At 44.8% G+C, this 17,280-nt stretch overlaps 2 protein-coding genes and 1 pseudogene across 2 annotated transcripts in view; all 3 read left to right on the forward strand.

Annotated features, from left to right (window-relative positions):
• ADSL (adenylosuccinate lyase) overlaps positions 1-17,280 on the forward strand; it is a 29,798-nt gene that overhangs the window by 2,623 nt on the left and 9,895 nt on the right. Inside the window, exons 2-6 of the mRNA XM_066358473.1 lie at positions 3,047-3,250; positions 7,647-7,691; positions 8,170-8,249; positions 16,159-16,330; positions 16,541-16,587. Coding sequence (XP_066214570.1) covers positions 3,047-3,250; positions 7,647-7,691; positions 8,170-8,249; positions 16,159-16,330; positions 16,541-16,587 — 548 coding nt within the window. The remainder of the gene's footprint in view (positions 1-3,046; positions 3,251-7,646; positions 7,692-8,169; positions 8,250-16,158; positions 16,331-16,540; positions 16,588-17,280) is intronic.
• On the forward strand, positions 8,937-9,547 carry LOC136389449 (ubiquitin-like protein 5 pseudogene; annotated as a pseudogene).
• Positions 9,650-11,311, forward strand: LOC136389450 (mitochondrial carrier homolog 1-like). The gene is made up of 2 exons (XM_066361273.1): positions 9,650-10,275; positions 10,327-11,311. Exons 1-2 carry the CDS (start codon positions 9,982-9,984, stop codon positions 10,528-10,530), a joined length of 498 nt encoding a protein of 165 aa, XP_066217370.1. The 5' UTR covers positions 9,650-9,981; the 3' UTR covers positions 10,531-11,311.

A 17,280-nucleotide genomic window follows, 5' to 3' on the forward strand; every position in this document is an offset into this window, starting at 1 on the left:
CCTATGGTATTTCAGAGAAATATGTGCCTGTTGGGGACCAAAAACCCAACAGGGTTTTTGGAGTTTAGATTTTTTTTTTTTTTTTTTTTACAGGGACAGAGAGAGAGAGAGTCAGATAGAGGGATAGATAGGGACAGACAGACAGGAATGGAGAGAGGTGAGAAGCATCAATCATCAGTTTTTTGTTGCGACACCTTAGTTATTCATTGATTGCTTTTTCATATGTGCCATGACCGCGGGCCTTCAGCAGACTGAGTAACTCCTTGCTCAAGCCAGTGACCTTGGGTCCATGCTAGTGAGCTTTTTTTTTGCTCAAACCAGATGAGCCCGTGCTCAAGCTGGCAACCTTGGGGTCTCGAACCTGGGTCCTTCCGCATCCCAGTCCGACACTATCCACTGCGCTACCGCCTGGTCAGGCTGGAGTTTAGATTTTTGGGGCACAGAGGTATGGGGAATTGGCTGTAAGCTGACAGTCTGCACAAACCCCCACCTCACTTACCTGGTTAGGTTACAAAAGGCTTTTAAGCTGTGGTGCTGGATTGTTCACACTACCCCTGTTCCCAGGAAAAACTGGAAGCAAGTTTTTTCCATCCTTTTTTTGGTGTGAGGTTAAGATGATATGTATGGTGGGGGTTTTCTGCACTCAACACAATTAGGAATAAAAAGAGAGGAATTCTTCAATGTATTGACAAGGAAATGAGAGTTTGCCTTTCAAATATATGCCCAAACATTGAATAAATCACGAGGACACATCAGACTCATGTTTCTCATAAACACAAGAATGAAAAAACTTAACACATTATTATAACATTTTTCAGAAATTTGTTTATAGTGCGCCTACAATTATTTGTAGGATTTTAATTGTTTTTATTATTCATTTTACAAGAGAAAGAGAGAAGGGAGGAGGGGCAGGAAGCGTCACCTCCCATATGTGCCTTTACCCAGCAAGTCCAGGGTTTTGAACTGGCAACCTCAGCATTCCAGTATTTGTAGGATTTTAAATGCGCCCCGACTTCAAAAAGTTTGAGAACCACTGAGTTAGGGTGTCAAAATTAGCAGCATAAATTACATAATTTGATAGTTAAGAAAAAAAATTGAATGAGCAATTAAGGGGAGTGTAGAAAATGAGGAACCTGGAATGAAATTTTGAGATTTATTGCTTGGGGAAAAAGTTTGATTGTAGGAAAAAGTTTGATCACGCTGCCCCATTGCTTTGCTTTGGGAGGAGCCCTGAGATATCACAAATACTGGCTAAAACTCCAAGGCAGTTCAGGCCACATGTGGTTACTGAGCACTTGAAATGTGGCTATGAGGAACTGAATTTTTACTTTTACTTTTGTATTTTTCTGAAGTGAAAAGGGGGATGGGGGGGTGGCAGACAGACAGACTCAACTCCCACATGCACCCCACTGGGATCCACCTGGCATGCCCACCAGGGGGCGTTGCTCTGCTGCAACCAAAGCCATTCTAGTACCTGAGGTGGAAGCCTTGGAGCCATCCTCAGCGCCCGGGCCAACTTTGCTCCCATGTAGCTTTGACTGTGTGAGGGGAAGAGATAGTGCGAAAGGAGAAGGGGAAGGGTGGAGAAGCAAATGGGTGCTTCTCCTGTGTGCCCTGGCTGGGGATCGAACCCAGGACTTCCACACGCTGGGCCGATGCTCTACCACTGAACCAACCTGCCAGGGCCCTGAATTTTTACTTTTTAATCAGCTTAAATGTAAACAGCCATATCTGGCCAGTAATTACCTTCTTAGATAAGATAGTTCTAAGATGTAAGATCATCTGGGCCAGGGTATGGGAGTTTGAAGTGAAGTTTAAATAAACTTCACCAATGTACATATTCACCACTTGGATCCAGGATTCTGAGCTGCCTTCGGGTAGTCAGCTGATTTTTCCAATGATGGATGAATGGAAGATGTTGGTGTGGTTTTCTTTTTTTTTAAAGTATTTATTTTAGAGAGAGAAAGAGAGGCAGCGTGGGAGGAGCGGGAAGCATCAACCCATAGTAGTTCCTTCTCGTGTGTGCCTTAACAGAGCAAGCCCAGGGTTTCAAATCAGTGATTGCAGCATTCCAGGTCAACGAGGCTCTACTCACTGTACCACCCCAGGGCAGGCGGTGTGTTTATTTTCTCATCAATATCTCCTGGAATTGCTTTCAGTTGCACTGAATTTCTATACCTAATTTATTGGCAGAACTACAGCATTCCTAATTATGATTTCCCTAAGTAAATCCATCTGGGTCAAATGTAAAGCTGTGGCTTGGATCCCACACATTGGGTGCTTATGTGCCAAGCACTAAAGAGTAAGCCATAAATACATCAATGCTCTCCTCATGGGATATACATTCTAAAGGGTGAGATGGGCCTGACCAGGTGGCGCATTGGATAGAGAATCGATCTGGGACACTGAGGACCCAGATTTAAAACCCCAAGGTTGCTGGCTTGAGCACAGGCTCACCAGCTTGAGCAAGGGGTCGCTACCTCCGCTGGAGCCCCTGGTTAAGGCAACCATGAGAAAGCAATCAATGAACTAAAGTACCACAACAACAAGTTGATACTTCCCCTCTCCCTGTCTGTCTAGTCCCCCCCCCTCTCTTTTTCTTTCTTTCTCTCTTTCTCCCTTTCTCATGCATGCAACTAAAAAAAAGGTGCAATAAACTAATACATTTATTAAAAATGTCATGTGATGAGTGCTGTAAGTAAAACCAAGCTAAAGGGATATGAGAAGGATGTCTCACATTAAGTCAGAAAAAAGATATCTCTGAAGAGATGACAGTTGAGCCCAGAGATAAAGCACAGGATGGAAAAACAATCAGAATTACATTGTTGTATTGTATATACAGGTTTTTACTTAGAATGTAGTTTGCCAACATTCATTGAGAAAGCCATCCTCTCCTCACCATGTACTTGAAGATACATCAAATCTTAATTTAAGTATTGGGAGATAGAACATAAATGCTAACAGGAACCGCTATTTTCTCAGTGTCATCTCAGTTCAAATAGTTGTGACACCTGAAGTTATGTTTTTTTATCTTGTGTTTCTACAGACATTGGGTTTGCCTATCACAGATGAACAAATCCAGGAGATGAAATCAAACCTGGACAACATCGACTTCAAGATGGCAGCTGAGGAAGAGAAACGATTACGACATGATGTGATGGCTCATGTGCACACATTTGGCCACTGCTGTCCAAAAGCCGCTGGCATTATACATCTTGGGGCCACCTCCTGCTACGTTGGAGACAATACAGTAGGAGCCCATTTGTTTTGTTTCCACTTAGGACTCAGTCTTTATAATACATTTATGAGTTGTATTTTATTTTATCCAGTTTTAGAAAGTGATTCCATAAAGCTTTAGTTTTAGGAGTATCTTTTTAATATAATCTTTTTTACTTCTTTTTTATTTATTGGTTTTAGAGAGAGAAGAAGGGAGAGAGGGAAAGAGAGCTACATCGATTTGTTGTTCCACTTATGCATTCATTGCTTGCACCTTATATGTATGTGCCTTGACTGGAGATTGAACGCACAACCTTGGCATGTTGGAACAACACTCCAAACAGCTGAGCTACTTGGCCAGGGCCTTAGGGGTATCTTAATGCTCAGAATTTTCCACTTTTGGTATTTCTCATATCTAAACTATAAACTCTTTTTTTTTTTTTAAAGATTTTATTGATTGATTTTACAGAGAGAGGAGGGGGGAGCAGAGCGAGAACTATCAACTCATAGTTGCTTCACTTTAGTTCTTTCCTTGCTTGTCATACGCTCCTTGACCAAGCAAGTCCAGGGTTTCAAACCAATGACCTCAGCATTCCAGGTCGACGTCCCATCCCCTGCACCACCACAGGCCAGGCTAAACTATAAGCTCTTAATCATCTCCATAGAATAAGACCTCCAGATACTACTTATGTTATTGGTATGTTGGACATAGGCCAAGCTCTTAGCATTTTCATGGCCTATGTAATTTTCCAGAGGGGTATTTCTTTCCCAAGTCCCCTATAATTCTTTGCTGTGACTTCTCAAAAGAAGAAAGGATTGCATTATAATTCTTAAACAAAACCTTTAATTAGAAAAAGCATCGGCATGTCTTTTCCTAAGAGTTTACTAGGTGTCTGGCACTATTCTGAACACTTTATATATTTATTCTTCATGACAATCATAAGAGATAGATGCTACTATATCCATTTTTAAACAGCTTTATTGAGTTATAGTTTACATACCATAAATTTACTCATTTTAAATGTGCAGTTCAATGCATTTTAGTAAATGTATACAATTGTTAGCCTTCACCATACTCCTGTTTTAGAGCACATCCCTCACTCCAAGAAATTCTCTTGTGCCTTTTTTTTTTTTTTTTCATTTTTCCGAAGCTGGAAATGGGGAGGCAGTCAGATAGACTCCCGCATGCGCCCGACCAGGATCCACCTGGCATGCCCACCAGGGGGCGATGCTTTGCCCCTCTGGGGCTTCATTCTGTTGCGTCCAGAACCATTCTAGCACCTGAGGCAGAGGCCACAGAGCCATCCCCAGTGCCCAGGCCATCTTTGCTCCAATGGAGCCTCGCTGCGGGAGGGGAAGAGAGAGACAGAGAAGAAGGAGAGGGGGAGGGGTGGAGAAGCAAATGGGCGCCTCTCCTGTGTGCCCTGGCCGGGAATCGAACCTGGGACTCCTGCATGCCAGGCCGACGCTCTACCGCTGAGCCAACCGGCCAGGGCCTCTCTTGTGCCTATTTGAAGTCAGTTCCCACTCCTGCTTTCAGATCCAGAAAAACAGTGGTCTGCTTTCTATCTTCATAGTTTTGCGTTTTCTAGAAATTTTAAATGAATCAGAACATATAGTCTTTGGAATCTGGCTTGCTTTCTTTTTTATTTCTTATTTTTCCAAGTGAGAGGAGGGGAGATAGAGAAACAGACTTCTGTGTGTGCCTGATTCACTCATACCAATCAAGCCACGGCTGAGGGAGGGCAAGAGAGAGAGAGAAAGAGAGAGATGAATGAAGGAGAGGGGTGAAGAAGAAGATGGTCACTTCTCCTGTGTGCCAGACATCAAACCTGGGACATCCACTCACTGGGCTGACACTCAACCACTGACCCAACCGGCCAGGGCCTAGAAATCTGGCTTTGTTATTTCTATCTCTATAGCAGAAGAAACTTAAAGAGAGGTTGAAGAACTTACCTAAGGTTACACTACTAGAAATGATACAAACCCAGCTAGAATGAATGCCTCCAAAGCTGTGCTCTTAAACATAGGTGCACTCATGTGACCAGAAGTTAGATTCTAGATACACTTCCAATATAGAAGGAAGCCACTAATTTTTAAGTTGCCCCAAATACTTTTCCAGTCTTAAGTGATACATAACTAAAGGCATCTATGCACTGGTCAGGTAGCTCAGTTGGTTAGAGCATTGTCCAGATAGGCCAAGGTTGCAGGTTCGGTCACCAATCAGCACATAGAAGCATCAGTGGATACATGAATAAAAGAATAAAAAATTAATATCTTTGTCTTTATTTTTCTCTCTCTCATTCTCTCTCCTTTCCTCTCTCTCTAAAATCAATTTTAAAAAATTTAAAAAGGTGTCTGTGTGTAATTGGTGAGTCAAACAGTGGAAGAAAAATACTCCTCTCTTACCTGATCTGTGGTGACACAGTGGATAGAGCATAGGTTTGGAACGCTGTAGTTGCTGGTTTGAAACCCTGGGCTTGCCTGATCAAGGCACATATGAGAAGCAACTACTACCAATTGATGCTTGCTCCTCCCCCACTTTCCCTCTCTCTTCTTTCTCTCTCCCCTCTCTCCTCTCTCTAAAAATCATTAAATTCTTAAAGAAAGAAATGAAAAAAAAAGAAAGAACAATCCTCTTACTTGGATTGTTCCAAGTTTAGGAAAGTACCCAATGTGGCCTGGCCTGTCGTGGCACATTGGACATAGCATCGACCTGGAATGCTGAGGTCACTGGTTTGAAACCCTGAGCTTGCCCAGCCAAGGCACATATGACAATCAATGAACAACTAAACTGAAGCAACTATGAGTTGATATTTCTCATTCCTTTGCCCTCTCTGTAAAATCAGTTAATCAGTCAATAAATGTGCCTAGTGTAGGCCCTGGTTGGTTTGCTCAGTAGTAGAGCGTCGGCCCGGTATGTGGATATCCCAGGTTTGATTCCTGGTCAGGTCACACAGGGGAAGCAACTATCTGCTTCTCCATCCCTCCCCCTCCCTTTCTCTCTCCCTCTCTCTCTCCCTCTCTCTCTCTTCCTCTTCTTCTTCCCCTCCCACAGTCCTGGTTTAATTGATTCAAGCGCATAGGCCCCAGTTGCTGAGGAGGCTCTGTGGAGCCTCTGCCTCAGATGCCAAAAATAGCTCAGTTGGGAGTATGACCCCAGATGGGAGTTGCTGGGTGGATCCTGATCGGGGCACACGCAGGAGTCTTAGCTACTCTCCTCTCACTTGGAAAAGAAAAATTAAAAAAAAAAAAAGTACCCTGTGTGTATTAGGGCTCAGCAATTACTATCTTATATAAGCATGTCTCAGAGTTGCCTGAAATACATCTTTTATCTCTCTCAAAAGCAGCTTCTATTTCCTAAACCTTGATCTGGTGCATGTCTTTTTTGTTGTTGTTGTTGTTGTTGTTAGCAATGATAGACATGAAAAAAGGGAGAGGAAACTAATGACATGCATTGTGGAAGCTTCACGAGACTTAAGCACTTATTTATGGGAAAATAGAAACCTTGTTGACCTGGGCGTATTTGCTGTATTCAGCATGAGAATTAGTCCTTAACTATTTTCCAGTCATTTTAATACCACATACATTGGGTTTGCAGGCGTCCCCAAACTACGGCAAACTACCGCCCAGGCTGCAGGCCGCATGCAGCCCCCTGAGGCCATTTATCTGGCCCCCCACCGCACTTCCGGAAGGGCCACCTCTTTCATTGGTGGTCAGTGAGAGGAGCACTGTATGTGGCAGCCCTCCAATGGTCTGAGGGACAGTGAACTGGCTCTCTGTGTAAAAAGTTTGGGGACCCCTGTAAGGGTTTGTCCTTTATAGATTCCAACAGTACCACTCTCTAAGTTTGTGTGCTTTTTTTTTTTTTTTTAATTTTTTTTTTTTTCCGGAAGCTGGAAACGGGGAGGCAGTCAGACTCCTGCATGCGCCCGACAGGGATCCACCCCGCATGTCCACCAGGGGGCGATGTTCTGCCCCTCTGGGGCATCCCTCTGTTGCATCCAGAGCCATTCTAGCGCCGGAAGCAGAGGCCACAGAGCCATCCCCAGCGCCGGGGCCATCTTTGCTCCAATGGAGCCTCGGCTGCGGGAGGGGAAGAGAGAGATAGAGAGGAAGGGGAGGGGGAGGGGTGGAGAAGCAGATGGGCACTTCTCCTGTGTGCCCTGACCGGGAATCGAACCCGGGACTCCTGCACACCAGGCTGACGCTCTACCGCTGAGCCAACCGGCCAGGGCCTAAGTTTGTGTGCTTTTAAAACAGTAATCAGAAAAGAATGACTTCTCTTAGAGTCTTCTGACTTGCAGAGTGGGTTTCTAATATGAGGTAGGCAACTAGCTGAGACACCTAGTTAGGATGGCCAGAAAGTGTTATGTAATCATGTTTGGGCAAAGCTGTTTAATATGAGACCATTGCATTTTCCTTCACAGGACCTGATTATTCTTAGAAATGCATTTGACCTGCTTTTGCCAAAGGTAAGGAGTTGGTGGAAAGTTCCTACCAGCCCTGGATTTTCTGTGATATAGAAGTAAATAAACACAATATAAATCTAAATAGATGATCATTGACTGAGGCGAATGATCCTATATCTAATCTGTAGAACTATCTTAATTGTCTCTTCTTGGGTTAAAACACTGTAAGGGAATACTTTTTAAAGCCTAGCCTCTTAAATGAGAGAAGCATAACCAGTGGCATTTTGCTGGAATATGCATGTCAGTGTTCCTAAAATTGTGCAGAAAATGTTCATGGCTTTAGGTAGTCAATTCTGTTGTCAAGCATTTGTTGCTATGAATTCTTAAGGCACTTGAGGATACGAAAATGAAAAAATAGGGACTCTGCTTTCCATGAGCTGGAGGTCTAATTCTATATTAAATTGTATAAAAGTGCAGTTCCTGATTATGTGATGTGTTCAACCTGAATTCACCCTCTTTCTCCACGTGGTCTTTCTTACAGCTTGCCAGAGTGGTCTCTCGGCTCGCTGACTTTGCTGAGGAACGAGCCGATCTTCCCACCTTAGGTTTCACACATTTCCAGTAAGTGATACGATTACTTCTTGGGAATGGGGCTTGTTTACGTGCACCTGGCTTTCATTTATTTTTTTCAGTTCTTCTGCAGGGAAACCTTGAGATGAATAATCTCAAGACATAGCTTAAGCAGATACCTTTAAATACTTAGGAGAGATGAACCTGATACGCTAAAAGCTGTACTGGTGAGACAGTAAATCTAATAGTTCATTTGGGAAACATTGTGAAATCTGTATCAAGAGCCTTAGAATGTATTTGTACTCCTTGATTTAATGATGTCATGCTAGAGAATCTAGACCAAAGAAGTAATCCAAATTATGGGGAAAGCTCTTTGTTAAAGAGCTATAGGTATAAAGATCTTTGTTAAAAAAACTATTTATAGTAGTGAGCACTGGAAACAATCTAAATGCCCCACGATAAGAATAATTAGTCCTGGCCAGGTTGTTCAGTGGATAGAACATCATCTCAGCACGCTGAGGTGGTGGGTTTGATCCCTGGTCAGGGCACATATGAGAAGTGACAGATGAATGCACAACTAAGTGGAAGAACAAGTCAATGCTTATGTCTCTGTCTCTCCGTCTCCTCTCCCTCTCCCCCCTCCCTTCTCCTCACCTTCCCCTTCTACCTTTCTCCCCTTTTCCCTATCTTGCTCTCTTCTCCCTTCCTTCCTCTCTCTCTCTCTCTCTCACTCTCAAATCAATGGGGGGAAAATAAGAGAATAATTAAATAAGGTATGTACCGTATTACCCCATGTATAAGACGCTCCCACGTATAAGATGCACCTTAATTTTGGGACCTGAAATTTGGGGGGAAAATGTATTACATAAAGTTATTGATCTCAGGTCTTATTCATCATGAATTTCATACAACTCTTCATCCGCACAAAACAGAAATGCAAGTGAAAAAGGAAAAAAAAATCTATGAGCGTCAGTCCCGGCTCTGGCTTTGCCCTATAGCTATGAGGCTGTGACGTAGGCAGGTTCTGGTCAATTCAAGCTCCAGACGGGATGATCGAGGTTGTTTGCAGCGACCATCTGGGGAAGAAGGTCCACATGAAGTGCAACACTGATGACACCGTTGGGCTGTAAGAAGCTGATAGCAGGCCAGACGGGCACCCACTGGAACAAGATAGTACCTGAAGAAGTGGTACATGACTTTTAAGGATCACATTTCTCTGGGGTACTATGAAATCCACGATGGGATGAACCTGGAGCTTTATTACTAATACAGCAGAATTCCTTCCTTTCTTCTTCCACCTTCACCCCTCACACTGGTATGGATGCTTGTTTTTAAAAAGTCATGTTAGGCGGCGGTGCTGCGGGATGGCAGGAGCAGGAGCCAAAGCTCGCGGCAGAGCGGCGGCGGGAGTCGAGGCCCAGCGCGAGACCCGCCACCGCACACAGCGCACAACCGCGCCACCCTCCCCACAGGATGGACGGCGCGTCGAGGGGCTTGTGTTCCCGGGACAACGCCCAACCACCAAGGCTCTTTTCATGGCACTGGGCGCCGGCATGACTGCGCTCAGCCATCCGCTGCTCTAGGTGAAGCTGCTTATCCAGGTGGGTCATGAGCCGATGCCCCCCACCATTGGGACCAATGTGCTGGGGAGGAAGGTCCTTTATCTGCCAAGCTTCTTTACCTATGCCAAGTACATTGTGCAAGTGGACAGGAAGATCGGGCTGTTCCGAGGCCTGACCCCCTGGCTGAGTCCAACGCCCTCTCCACTGTGACCCAGGGCAGCATGAAGAAGGTCTTCCCTCCGGATGAGATCAAGCAGGTTTCCAAGCAGGTTTCCCTGAGGAAAGTGGTGAAGGAATCCTCCTACAAGATGATGATGATGCAGTGCATGTCCCGGATGCTGGCCCACCCTCTGCACATCATCTCAGTGCGCTGTATGGTTCAGTTTGTGGGACGGGAGGCCAAATACAGAGGGGTGCTGAGCAGCTTAATTCCTCACCTCCTGGGAGATGTGGTTTTCTTGTGGGGCTGTAACCTGCTGGCCCACTTCATCAATGCCTATCTGGTGGATGACAGCGTGAGTGACACCCCAGGGGGGCTGGGAAACAACCAGAATCCAGGTTCCCAGTTCAGCCAGGCCCTGGCTATCAGGAGCTATACCAAATTTGTGATGGGGATTGCAGTGAGCATGCTGACCTACCCCTTCCTGCTGGTCGGTGATCTCATGGCTGTGAACAACTGTGGGCTGCAGGCCGGGCTCCCCCCCTACTCCCCAGTGTTCAAATCCTGGATTCACTGCTGGAAGTACCTGAGAGTGCAGGGCCAGCTCTAGCACGGCTCCAGCCTCCTCTTCTGCCAGGTGTCCTGAGGATCGTGCTTTGCCCTCGAGTAGCCCAAGCTACCGACATGCTGTCTCTCCTGGCCGCTGCAGGGGAGGCCCGGTCCTCTCGGCTCCTGTGAGGCGACTCCTACCCAGCAGTACCTAGGTGTGCCCCAACCAGCTGGGCACTGTATCCGTTTGCCATGTGTCTGTCTGGAAGCAGGGGCTGGGAGGAGGGTGAGGCTGCACCCGGTGATTGTCACCTGTTAGATCTGGGGATGGTGGGGTGGGCTGGGGATTAGAACAGGACCCCCTTCACACATCTGTCAAGCCTGCCTGTGTGGGGCGCCAGGAATGGCCTGGGGCAGCCCTGGTTGGATGGGAAACGGGTCATGGTGTTCTATCCACCCTACCCCCATCTGGTCAGCAGCTCTGCCTCTGCAGCTCAGCCAGGAGCCGCTCTCCTGCTATAAATAGGGCGCCCCCCTCCCGCGAGGCCCTCCACGCCCAGGCCCTTGCGGGAAGCTAGCGCTGGTGCTGCTGCGTTTTCCACAACACTACTTTCTGGTACGAAGGCAGCACCTTCTGAATGGGAAATCATGTGACCACTCAGAATGTGTCCCCCCCCACCCCCAACTGCTCAGCGGGCTGTTGGTGATGTGGCGTGTGCAGGGTCTGGTTGCCTGTGTGGCTGTGAACACCCAGAAGTTGGGCAGATCATAGTCTCTAGTCCTACCCTGTTTAAACGTTCCTGATGAGAATGACCCTCCCTCCCTCAAATAAATGTACTAGTGGTGATTTGGAGGGGGGGGGAAGTCATGTTAATAAAATCTTAGAAGCAGCAAAAACACACACACACACACACACACACACACACACAAAACAAAAACTACAACCACTGTGTAAGATGCACCCAGTTTTTAGACCCCAAATTTGGGGTGGTGCGTCTTATACATGGGGAAATATGGAAGTATATCCACAGACTGGATAGAATAATATTCAGCCATTAAAATGATACTGGTAAGACTAATATCACAGAAATGTTCTTAGGTTAATGTTAGAGGATAAAGACTGCACATAGCCTGACCAATGGTAGCGCAGTGGATAGCACATCAACCTGAGATGCTGAAGTCCTAGGTTCGAAACCCCAAGGTCACCAGCTTGAGTATGGGGTCATCAATATGATCCCAAGGTCCTGGCTTGAGCAAGGAGTCACTGGCTTGGCTTGAGTTCCCTGGTCAAGGCACATATGAGAAGTAATCAGTGAACAATTAAAGTGATGCAACTACAAGTTGCTGCTTCTCATCTCTCCCTTCCTGTCTCTCTCCTGCCTCCCCCAAAAAAGAAAGACAATATATAAATTGCACAAACATTGGAAGAAATTATACTGACTGTAAATATTGATTGCTCTGGTTTATGAGATAAAGGAAGATTCCTTTTTCTCTACTACTTTTTGAATTTTTCACTTTTAAAATGTGCATGTATTTTTGTGATTACCAAGAACAACACCTTTTTAAAAGCTGATATCATTTTTGAAATGCTAGTAGGTTTCAGGTGACGATATTTGAGTAGTGGTATACTAGCATGTGCCTTATGTTTTGATGGGGTATTGCCGAGGTAACAAGATATCTTCTATATCATCAATTTAGGAAAGCCTAAGTTGAGTTTAATCTTCCTAAAAGTTAGGGTTTGTATTGGTGAAAACCTGAAGAAATGGCTCATGCAAAGGAGTCAGTACTCAGTGTGTGTGTGTGTGTGTGTGTGTGTGTGTGTGTGTGTGTGTCTTGGCTGTGACATATGTTTCCTTCTGCCTCCTTCCACATTTAGCATTACCTCTAATTGCAGCTCCTCTTCCTCTCCTGTCTGTTGGAGAGTGCTCAGGAAATGCAGGCATTTCAGTTTCCTCTGGGGATTGCCTAATGAGAGGTGCCCACTGCCACAGTGAGCAGGCACTGAGAACTCGGAAGGTGGTGCGGCTGTGTGGGCATCACTCAGTATGTGTCAGCCCCTGCAGTGAAAAAGAAACAACTTTATTGAGATATAATTCAGATACTATAAAATTCACCCCTTTTAAGTATATAATTGGGTGGGTTTTAGTATATTTCCAGACTTGTACAGTTACCACCAGTATATAATTTCAGAATATTTTCATCACCCCACAAAACCCCCACACATTAGCAGTCACTCTTATTCCCCCATTCCATAGCTCCTGGCAACTACTAATCTGTTATCTCTGTGGATTTGCCTCTTGTGGACATTTCATTTAAATAGAGATACAATATTCATCTCTTTTGACTGATTTCTTTTAACTTAGGACAGTGTTTTCAGTGTTCATTCATATTGTAGTATGTATCAGTACTTCATTTCCTTTTATGGCTGAATAAGAATGCCATTATATGGATATACCACATTTTGTCCATTCATAAGTTAGTAGATAATTTGAGTTGTTTCTACTTGTGGCTATTGTATATATATATATAATGCTGCTGTGAACAGATCCATGCAAACTTATTTATTTCTTTGCTTATAACAGTAATCTGTTAGCAGAAGTTTGGAAGGAAAACTACCATGAGATTAATTTTGGGATGTCTTGTATCATGTGGTTTGCCTACTATAGCTATTGCTAGTGGTGTTGGTTGATTTCTTCAGCCATCAGTATCATTAGCCTAATAGGAAATGCCACCCATCTGGGATATGCTAGGTCATCTACTAGAACGCCAGCATTATTGCAACCTATTCATAATTATATTTTATGTTCAGAAACAGACCTGAAATTGTTTGGTTTAGACTTTGGACTAAAAACAAAGGCATTAATTGTTATGTTAGAGTCTTTAATTACCCTGTTTACTTGTTTACACTACAATGTGAACTCCATTGGACCGGGACCTTGTCTGATTTGTTCATTGTTGTATTTCTAAAATCAAGAGCACATTAGCCTGATCGGTGGTGGTGCAATGGATAGAGCAGGGGTCCCCAAACTTTTTACACAGGGTGCCAGTTCACTGTCCCTCAGACCGTTGGAAGGCCAGACTATAAAAAACCTATGGAGACAGAAGACAAGATGGTGCTGGAGTAGGCGGATGTACCAACATCCACCTCCCAGAACCAAAGTGGATTACAGAATAATTTTAAGAACTATCATCTGGAAAAACCAACTTTGGACTAAACTAAGAGGACTCTTCAACCAAGGAACACTGAAGAAGCCACACCAAGACTGGTAGGAAAAGCGGAAACGCGGAGAGGGCTGCCCAGCTCCCCAGAGCAAACGGCAGCCGGGAGAGACTCACATAGTAGGAACTTAGTGTATCCCAAGGTTCTCTTTATCAAGCCACAGTCACAGAGCTCCAGGGAAAAGCAACCTGGTCTCATCTCTCCAGGCAGAGGAGAACAGAAGCTCCATCTCCACACATGCTGCAGATGGCTTTTCCAGTCTACCTGAATCATTACCAGCTAGAAGCAGCGGTCATTGGGACTTGGACGTGAGCTGCAAAGTATAGAGTTGTGACAACAGTTCCAGTGCCATGCGGACTTTTCCTGGAGGTGGACTTGTCCTGGACTCCTGCTCCTTGTGACAGTTCCTAACAGACTGAACTGGGGTTGGGTTGCATTTTTCAGGGATTTGGCATGGTGTTGGGGCCACCTTGGACTTGGTGAACATGTTAAGGACACTACTCTTTATGGATTCTTGCTGTATTGGCCAAGAGTTTGCTTAAAGGCTTTAATCACTGTAAAAAAAATAGAGGACTGGATAAAGAAGATGTGGCACATATACACCGTGGTATACTATTCAGCCATAAGAAATGATGACGTCGGATCACTTGCGGTAAAATGGTGGGATATTGATAACATTATACGAAGTGAAATAAGTAAATCAGAAAAAAACAAGAACTGCGGGATTCCATACATTGGTGGGACATAAAAACGAGACTAAGAGACATGGACAGGAGAGTGGTGGTTACGGGGGGGGGGGGGGGGGGGGGGGGGGGGGGGGGGGGGGGGGGGGGGGGGGGGAGGAGGGAGAGGGGGAGGGGGAAGGGGAGGGGCACAAAGAAAACTAGATAGAAGGTGACGGAGGAAATCTGACTTTGGGTGATGGGTATGCAACAGAATTGAATGACAAGATAACCTGGACATGTTTTCTTTGAATATATGTACCCTGATTTATTGATGTCATCCTATTAAAATTAATAAAAATTTATTTATTAAAAAAATACGGTAGATTGTTTTCTCTAGAATTTATAAAAATGCAGTCTGTAAATTCAGAAGGTGATTGGTACAAAACAGGCATGCTCTATATTAGTAGGATAAAAAGAATGTTCTATGTTATACAGTATTACCATTTCTTCTCATCAATAAGTTGTACAATAGAATGGCATTTAACAGGTTTAAAAAAAAAACAAAAAAAACCTATGAACAAATTCCTATGCACACTGCACACATCTTATTTTAAAGTAAAAAAACAAAATGGGAACAAATACAATATTTAAAATAAAGAACAAGTAAATTTAAATCAAACTGACCAGTATTTCATTTTTTTTTTTTAATTTATTAATTTTAGAGAGGAGAGGGAGAGAGAGAGAGAGTGAGAGAGAGAAGGGGGGAGGAGCTGGAAGCATCAACTCCCATATGTGCCTTGACCAGGCAAGCCCAGGGTTTTGAACCGGCGACCTCAGCATTTCCAGGTCGATGCTTTATCCCACTGCGCCACCACAGGTCAGGCTGACCAGTATTTCAGTGGGAACTATGGGCCTGCTTTTGGCTAATGAGATGGTCAATGTCTGCTTCCATATTTGTCACTGCTAGCCGTAACAAGTGATATGACGGCTTCCGGAGCTGTGACGCGTGCATCCCGCGTCACCGGAAGTAGTACTGTACGTGAGCGATGCTGCGCTTTGCAGCACCACCACATACAGTACTCCTCTCACTGACCACCAATGAAAGAGGTGCCCTTTCCGGAAGTGCGGCAGGGGCCGGATAAATGGCCTCAGGGGGCCACATGCGGCCCGCAGGCCGTAATTTGGGGACCCTTGGGAAGAGCATCCACCCGGAACGCTGAGGTTGCCAATTTGAAACCCTAGGTTGCAGGCTTGAACACAGGCTAAAGGTTCCCAGCTTGAGCAAAAGGTCACTGGCTTGGCTTGAGCCATCACCGGTCTGATCCCTAGTCAAGGCACATATGAGAAGCAATCAATGCACAACTAAAGTGAAGCAACTATGAGTTGATGCTTCTCTTTCTCCCTTTCTGTCTCTCTCTTTTTCTCTCTCGCTCATTCAAAGAAAAAAAAAAACATATTGGCTACTTGGCAAATGTTTGTTTCATGTTATATTTCTTACCAAAGTCTAGAGATGAACAAAGTAGACATTGTCTCTGCCCTTATGTTATATTTGCTCTTGATCATGAAGAAAGAACTATGTTAAGAGCCCTTTAGCTTTATAATCTTCGAATATTTAGGAATGACATAGACTTCCTTAACTATTACTTGCTCAAACATTTTAGCTCCTGTCTTGTCTATACTGGTTTCTCTATCTCTTACTTTAATTATTCCTAGGCTAACAGTGATGACTGGTGTAAGCAATGAAGCTTTATGAAAGTCAGTTCTTGGTTTGAAACTGCCTGTGTTCTCTTTGGGTTACTTTCAGGCCTGCTCAGCTGACCACAGTTGGGAAACGTTGCTGTCTTTGGATTCAAGATCTTTGCATAGATCTCCAGAACTTGAAGCGTGTCCGAGATGACCTGCGCTTCCGAGGAGTGAAAGGCACCACTGGCACTCAGGCCAGCTTCCTGCAGCTCTTTGAGGGAGATCACCAAAAGGTATTCTGAAAGTGACCTGGGGGACACAGAAACATAGTGGTGGAGCACCAGAGACAAAGTTGACCTCCAGGACCATAGGAGATTGATCTCGGGATGAGTAGAGTCTTTGGACTGGAAGGGGTATGGGTGGAACGCAATCGGGGCAGGATGTTGAGAGAATCTCATGCTAGACACACCTACATTACTATAGGGATGTCTTTTCTTTCCAAGGTAGAGCAGCTTGACAAGATGGTGACAGAAAAGGCAGGATTTAAGAGGTACGTAAATGGGAAAAGTGTCGGCCTCCCTGTTAAGTAATGAAAGGCATGTGTTCAGTATACCTAACTTTGTGTCTTTGTGTGTGTGTGTGTGTGTGTGTGTGAGAGAGAGAGAGAGAGACAGAGACAGAGACAGAGACAGAGACAGAGATAGAGAGAGGGACAGATAGGGACAGACAGACAGGAAGGGAGAGAAATGAGAAACATCAATTCTTTGTTGCGGCATCTTAGTTGTTCATTGATTGCTTTCTCATACGTGCCTTGACCAGTACGCTACAGCAAACCGAGTGACCCCTTGCTCAAGCCAGCAACCCAAGGCTCAAACCAGCAACCCAAGGCTCAAGCTGGTGAGCTTTGCTCAATCCAGATGAGCTCATGCACAAGCTGGCGACCTCGGGGTTTTGAACCTGGGTTCTCTGCGTCCCAGTCCGATTCTCTGTATCCACTGCGCCACCGCCTGGTCAGGCCAGCATACCTAACTTTCGGTTTGGCATTTTTCTTTATTCTTTCATCCATTTCCTGGCATCTTTTGACTGGGTTGTATTTTCTTATAGCCTCAATTCTATTTTTTTAGAATCTAAGTGAGAGAGGGAGGGAGAGAGATAAGAAACATCAACTCATAGTTGTGTCACTTTAGAGTTCATTGATTGCTTCTCATATGTGCCTTGACCAGGGGAGCTCCAGCTGAGCCAG

This window comes from Saccopteryx leptura, chromosome 1, assembly GCF_036850995.1.
Source record: "Saccopteryx leptura isolate mSacLep1 chromosome 1, mSacLep1_pri_phased_curated, whole genome shotgun sequence".
NCBI lineage: Eukaryota > Metazoa > Chordata > Mammalia > Chiroptera > Emballonuridae > Saccopteryx > Saccopteryx leptura.